Source organism: Schistocerca nitens, chromosome 7, assembly GCF_023898315.1.
Source record: "Schistocerca nitens isolate TAMUIC-IGC-003100 chromosome 7, iqSchNite1.1, whole genome shotgun sequence".
In the NCBI taxonomy this organism is placed as follows: Eukaryota; Metazoa; Arthropoda; class Insecta; order Orthoptera; family Acrididae; genus Schistocerca; species Schistocerca nitens.
In genome coordinates, this window is record NC_064620.1 from 405,093,884 (window position 1) to 405,101,671 (window position 7,788).

The 7,788-nt window shown below is 44.0% G+C and overlaps 1 protein-coding gene across 5 annotated transcripts in view; it reads right to left on the bottom strand.

Annotated features, from left to right (window-relative positions):
* Positions 1-7,788, bottom strand: part of LOC126194977 (ATP-binding cassette sub-family G member 1-like) — an 803,933-nt gene that overhangs the window by 103,629 nt on the left and 692,516 nt on the right. For all 5 annotated transcript variants that reach the window (XM_049933384.1, XM_049933383.1, XM_049933386.1 and 2 more), the window contains one exon: positions 5,917-6,034. In XM_049933384.1, the coding sequence (XP_049789341.1) occupies positions 5,917-6,034 (118 nt within the window). The remainder of the gene's footprint in view (positions 1-5,916; positions 6,035-7,788) is intronic.

Consider the following 7,788-nt stretch of genomic DNA (forward strand, 5'->3'; position numbering starts at 1 on the left):
CCTGAGCCGCACGTTATTTTATCTGTGCTTGTGACATTCAGTTGTCATCTGACGATCGTTTAGGACGCCAAAATTTGTCGGTGATCAAATAACATCAAGAAAGTGTTCCATTTTTAATATTTACAGTTTGTGTTACTATCTCGAAGGCGTAATTAAGTAAGTCTGCATCCGTCACATACACCATCAACCTGCATTGATAAGCCAAATATTCTGACCATTTGCTTATAAGGTGATGATCTTTCTTTGGAATGAAAGACAGCAGCGATTCTGCCATCGATTCGACAAGTCCTCTGTACGTTTTCGGTGGTATGTTGCACTGGATGTCTACGCACAGGCAGTGGTTTGTGTGCGTAGAGCTGGCGCACGACAGAGTCCTAGAAGTATTCCACTGCGTTCAGATCATACATACCCCGAGACGACCCTCGACTTAATGTAACAAGGAACGTGATTTATCCGATCAGAGGACAGGTTTCTAATGATTCTCGGTCCAATTTCGATGGCTCCGTGTCAACTGCTGTCGTAAATTGTAATGTCGTTGTGTCAACATGGGAACACGTGGTTGTCTGCTGTGGAGGCCAATGTTCAACAATATACGCTTAAGTGTACGCTCCGAAACACTTGCCCCTGCATTAGCTTTGTACTCCGTCGTCGGAGCTGCCACAAGCTGCCGCCTGTTCTGTTTTGCAAGTGGATGGCCTTCCGACCTCCACGTTCAGTGATAAGACATGTTCGTTCAACACCTTGTGGCGCCTACTCGTTCCTTCACTGTCTTTCAACCACTTTCCACAGACCTCACGTCAGCGGCAGCCGAACAGCTACACGGTTTCCGAGATATTCGTTCCCACTCGTCGGGCTGTAACAGTCTGCCCTGTGTCAAAGTCGATTGTGTCAGTGGACTTCCCCATTTGCGGCCCACGTCATCGCTAGAATGATTCATCTCTGCTCCGCTTACATATCTTCCATTAGCGTGTGCCTGCGACATCATCAGGCAGCATTCAGTCTTGCGGTGGGCAGAGGTCAACGGTAAGCATACGACAGCTTGCGCTACCTAATGCGTTCCAAAACGCCGCATATAAAAAGGGGACTTTCCCATCTCTGACTCTATTGGTGATAAAAAGGTACGGTTAAGCGTTTTGGATAGCCCTTGGGTTAGGAACCATATGTTTGCACAACAGAAGGATCATAACACTGTAAATTTCCTAAATAACAGAGTCAAAGTTTGAATATTACATACTTCCTCCATCTTAGGCAAATGGAGCAAATCGGTTGCTTCTTTTTGCATTACACATGGTGCATGGTGCCCCGTAAGAGACTTCTGGAGGCACTATTTATTTTATGGGCAGTTCCTGAGAAAACCCGAAAAACCTGATTTTTGGATACCGAAACGAAGCTGGGGATTCCAAAACGGCTACAAACAGTAACTGACTGAAATTTTAACAGTATCAGATTTTCTTGATATCTTTATCCGTTTCAAAGACACAGAGATTCAAAGGTACGCTACTCGTAAATGTAAAATACGCACGTAAAATCCGGTGTGAGGCGGAAACATAATTTATAAAATGACGTAGCACGGAGAAATATGTTGTAAAGTGTCTCGGTTGTCATCTGGGAACCCCACATAATGCGAATGACTTAAAAAACTTTGTGCACGTAATTTCCGGTTTGAGGTGTAAAATTAATTCTGCGTTATTTCTATTTCACATAAACGAACTATCTAAATTTTGCTGACCAATACGTTTCATCTCATATGAGTTAGATGCCCTGCTGCACAGTGAAAAGAAGGGAACCAGTGGAAAAATGCTTCTATAGGAGCAAAAACATGCAAATATGTTCCTGTTTATTTAAAAGACAGACTGAAAAAATGGGGTACCAGCTGCCCCGTTCTACCCTCCTTAGCACTTTTACCTATTTTCACAAAAATTTTGGCATGCGAACATATTCGCGCTCTTTTATGTTGAGAGAGAAGGAGACCGTGGGATGGGAAAGAGAAAAGAGACGGAAAAGCAACCAATACTGGAAGGTAGTACACAGCAGTTGTAGTACAGAAAGAGCGAAGGGAGATAATGGCAGTGTGAGAGAAAGTGGAACACAGCTGACAGTGACAGAACGGTACTACGAAAATAGTGAAGGAAACCCTACCAATGGGGGAGAAAGAAAGAGAAGGAGAAAGTGGACGCAGGCGAGAGGCAGTGATAATGAGAGACAGACTCTATGATAATGACAACAAGGACGAGAGAATAGTGGCAGTGAGAAAAGACAGCAGCAACGGGAAGCAATGAATGAGATGGTAACAGTAAGAGACAGCAAGAGGGAGACAGTGACAGCATGAGGAGATAGTAGCAGTAGGACAGGACGAAGGAGACTGTGGCTGAGAGACAGGAGATAATGACAGAGAGACACAAAGAGATGATGACAATGAGTAGGGCTGAATGAGTAGGGCTGGATGGGTACGAGCGACTTACAGCGATGGACAAGTGGGTGTGAGCGAGTTACAATTAGGGGAGCTTGTGAGAGTAAGCTGTTCAAAAGGCTCTTCGCAGTGCCGTATGATTGTTAGCCGCGAGTGCCGTATGATTGTTCGCCTGCCTGGGTTACTTCCCTTCAAGTGGACTCTCCCAACATTCTACTGTTTCGTTTATCTCAGCCAGCTTCAGTAGTATCGTTGGTGTGTGTCGTTACGTGTTACGTTTATGTTTAGTTCCTTTGTTCGTTTGTTTCGTTTTTGTCACTGTTAAAATGCTAACCATTGAAGAACGTGTGTTTTTAGTCGAACATGTGTTCAAAGCTGGCGGTAAACATACAGTTTCAGTTCGTCAAACAAAAAAATGTTCAAATGTGTGTGAAATCTTATGGGACCAAACTGCTAAGGTCATCAGTCCCTAAGCTTACACATTACTTAACCTAACCTAAATTATCCTAAGGACATACACACACACTCATGCCCGGAGGAGGACTCGAACCTCCGCCGGGACCAGCCGCACAGTCCATGACTGCAGCGCCCTAGACCGCTCGGCTAATCCCTCGCGGCGTCAAACATTTAAATCAGTTTTCCCGGAGACAAAACTCCCACATCGCGATACTGTGCGAGATTTGATTAACAAATTTCGAAGTACGGGTTCAGTGACAGATGCACCGAGAAGAGGTCGTCCTAGCGTTTTGTCTGAGGATAAACTACTCGATATTTCCGATAAAATGTCCACGAGTCCGAACAAGTCAGTAAGAAAACTCGCCCAGGAAATCGATGTTAGTGTCGGAACGGCGCACACAGCTGTAAGAAAAAAATTAGAACTTTTCCCATACAAAGTGACAGTCATGCAAGAACTGAAAAATACTGATCATGGCAAGGACTGCATTATTGTCAATGGTTCAAAAATTTCGTTCAACAAAATGGAAGGGATATTCTTAATGAAACGTTTTTCACTGATGAGGGTACATGAACCCGCATAATTGTCTTATGTGGAGTACTGCAAATCCATTATGTATTCATGAGGAACCACTTAATTCTGTGAAAATAGGAGTTTGGAAAGCAATTTCTAGACGTCGGATTGTGGGTCCCATATTTTACACCGAAACAATAAACGCACAACAATACTGCAGTGATGTTCTGTACCCATTCATAGGAGAACTTGTGTTAAGTGAAATACTGAACTGTTATTTTCAACAAGATGGTGCAACTGCGCATACAGCTCGCATTTCAGTGTCACTGCATGCTGATGTTTTTGGTGATCGCATAATTTCACAGGGACTTTGGCCTCCACGATCGCCTGACCTAACACCACCTGCATTTTTCTTTTGGGGTGCAGCGAGAGCAACTGTCTATAAAAACCGTCCAAAATCCATCGATGAATTGAAAACTGCAATATCCACTTTCACTGGTTCTGTTACAGAAGAAATGTTACAGCTTGTGTCTGGAAACATGATTAGACGAATTGGATTGTGTATTCAACAACAGGGTGGACACTTTCAACATTTAATGTGAAAATTTGTAAGTAAAAATGAATATTCAATAAATTAATAACTTGTATTTCACTGAGTTTCATTTCGGTATATTCACTACGGCAGACGGAACGCGCGGCTGTCACACGGAACTGCGGAGAGACTTTTCGAACACCTTGTATGTTAAAAAAGAGCATGCGAAAACTATTGGGGAAATTTTTAAAGGTGCTGATAAAAGTAGAATGAGGCAGCTGGTACCCCATCTTTCAGTCACAGTGTTTTAAAAAAGGAGCGTATTAGACTTTTTTGCGCTCCGATAGGACCACTTTCCCGCTGGTAGTATTCTGCTTCATCAGTGAATATTAAGAGTTTCATAAGTTTCTTTCGGTGCCGATTCCACGTGACAATCCTTCCTTATTTTACTTCATTCACCCAGTTAATTGCTATGTAGTTTTACATTACAAATCTTTTCAACTTCCCCTCTCCCTGATCTCCAATACCTCCTTTTAATATCATAAAGTGCTTTGCTGTGGTCATGTGTTTCCTGATTACTGGCCAATATTTGACATCTATCCCTTACAGGAAATACAGGGTGCGTCAAAAAAATGTATACACACTTTGAACTGTCATAGACAATTTATTTCTCGTTCTACAAGGTTAAATATCTGTGAGAAAGTAATGTTATGTTTCTTCAACAGGCGGCAGCAGTGGCAAGGAAGTAACTGCAACATGGCGGACGTGCGTTTGAGCTTTGAAGCGCGGAAGCAGATAATTAAGTGGGACTGGAAGTGTGAGAATGTAGCTGCGGTTCGAAGACAGTGGAGAAGTGAGTATGGTACACAACCACCTTCAAGGTTAACAATTACACGTCTATGAGACAAATTCGAAATTCATGGAACGGTGTGTGATGTGCATAAAGGTCGATCAGGGTGACCTCGTACAGCTACAAGTGATGATTCCACAATTGCGGTCTTGGAACTGTTTCAGCGTTCGCCTCAAAAATCTTCAAGGCAAGCGGCACGTGAGAGTAATGGAAGTGCTAGTAGTGTGCTACGCATTCTGAAGAAAGGCAAGTTTCGTGTGTACATTCCAAGGCTGGTGAAACAGCTAAGTGACGATGATCCAGATCGAAGGTTAGAATTTTGTGAATGGGTTCAGGAGATGGTGAACCGGGATTTATGGGTAGCATAATTTGGTCGGATGAAGCCCGATTCAAACTCAATGGAACTGTCAATAGGTACAATTGTGTGTACCGGGCTGAAGATAATCCTCACATTACAGTTGAAAACGCTGTGGTGTAAATGTGTGGTGTGGTTTGTCTGCAAGGGGACTCATTGGGCCTTTCCGCTTTGAAGGTACTGTTACTGGAGAAACGTACCTAACAATACTTGCTGACTCCATATTCCCTGCCATTCGTGCATTATACGGTAATGATGAGTTTTATTTCCAACGAGATGGCGCCCCTGCCGCACTATCATAGGGACGTACGAGCATACCTGGATCACAATGTGCCAGGCCAGTGAATAGGACGCAGGGGACCAATCGAGTTTCCTGCACGCTCTCCAATCCTCACGCCGCTGGATTTCTTCTCGTGGGGCGCAGTAAAAGATGAGGTGTACAAACGTAAACCACGTAACCTGGACACACTTTGGAATGAGATTCCGGTGGTGTGCGCAGAAATCTGATTGGACACTTTGGTATGATGTACGGAATCAGTGGTGACCCGTACTCAGAAATGTATTGATGCTGAAGGCCACCAGTTTGAACATTAATAGCATTTGCAAAGTACATGTATTTTTCCAATTGGACTTTAAGCTTCCCATTTCCAGAAATTTAACACTGTAGAATGGAAAATAAATTTTCTATGACGCTTCAAAGTGTGTACACATTTTTTTGACGCAGCCTGTATTTATTCTGTTGCATGTAGCCCTCAGTCGTTGATAAACGAAATAGAAGAGAGGCGGCGGCGTGCGTACTCACTTGTAGAGAGCGAGCACGTTGAGTAGCGTGCTCTTGCCGGCACCGGAGGGCCCCATGATGGCGGTCAGCTGGCCCGCACAGAACTCGCCGCTCACGCCGTGTAAGATCTCCTTGCGGCCTGCAACACACACAGCACACCTGTCAGTACACACCTCCACCTGCCGGGCGGTGCAGCTATCTGCACTGACGAACGAGTTGCATAGGATACTCTTCTCGCCACTGGAGTGAAGCAACCAGACACTGTGCGTGGCTGTCATATGGTTCCAGCTTATCCTGAACGTCTGAATGACAGTCACGTTCCCTCTCCCTCCATCTGGAACTCCCGTCTATCTCTGTTCATGTGCTCCTCCCCCTATCTCTCTCCATCTCCTCTTTTTCCCTCTGTATGTCCATTCCCCCCCCCCCCCCTCTCAGTATATCTACTCTTCTCTCTCTGACCTTGAACCTTGTTAGAAGTTTAACATGAATAGGTAAATCGGTAGGAATTACTGGTATACGGGATGTTAGAGATCTCTCTTGCGGTTGTATCTGTGAGGACAGTTGCTTCAATGACAGCGTTTCGTATAGTTTTAATCATTAAACGAATTAGATTACGAAGTCTCGGACGATTCAGACACCGTAGTAGTATTCTAATCATAAACTAATAAACTAAAAATACCGGTTTCCTGTTTTTTTTGTTAGAACGGAGGAAAAAAAGAACAGTACATACTTGTGTATACAAATTTTAGTTTAAATTTGTATATAAGGAAAAAGAACATACATGTAGGAGAAACAATTTGTTCAACGTTTAAGCGCGCTGCTAACGTAGTTAACAAACTGCGAGGAAGAAAACGAAACCACACAATTTAGTCTGGAACCGCGCGACCGCTACGGTCGCAGGTTCGAATCCTGCCTCGGGCATGGATATGTGTGGTGTCCTTAGGTTAGTTAGGTTTAAGTAGTTCTAAGTTCTAAGGGACTGTTGACCTCAGATGTTAAGTCCCATAGTGCTCAGGGCCATTTGAACCATTTTTATTTTAAAAATCTAAAATACGTCGGGCAAGAACTTTTCGATATTTTTTGCTAAAAACGATTCCTTGTCTTATGAATATATTTTTAAAACGAAGCCTATGTCTATCAGAAAGTTCATTTTGAAATAAATCGGTCAAGAATATTTCGAGACTTTTTGTAACAACGTTAAACGACGACCTCTCTTTGCTCTTTACATAGTAGTATGGATAAAACGAGGGTTGGAACTTAAATAGTGGCAAACATTTATTCACAACCGATACAAAAGAGTTACATGTTTACACCCGTTACTGTCCTTCAAAGTAGTCACCACCGTTGTGTAGAACCCGTTGCCAGCGATATGGAAGGCGTAGTATACCGTTAGCAGAGCCTGTTCTGTTGATGGTGCGAATGGATCGGTCTACTGCCTGTCGAATCTCTACAACAGTTCTGAAGCGAATGCCACGAAGTGGTTCCTTCATCTTCGGAACCAAATCAAAGTCACAAGGACTTAAGTCCGGGGAGTATGGTGGATGGTTTCCCAGTCCCATCGACCGAACAGAGCAGCCACAGCTTGCGCTGTATGCGCCCACGCATTGTCGTGCAAAATAATGGGTGGGTTGCGCAGAATGTGTCGCCGCTTCTTTCGCAAAGCTGGTCGCACGTGATGCTCCAAGAAAAGGTTTCGCGAAAGAAGCGGCGACACTTTCTGCACAACCCACCCATCATTTTGCACGGCAATGCGTGGGCGCATACAGCGCAAGCTGTGGCTGCTCTGTTCGGTCGATGGGACTGGGATGTACTGCATCATCCAACATACTCGCCGGACTTAAGTCCTTGTGACTTTGATTTGATTCCGAAGATGAAGGAACCACATCGTGGCAT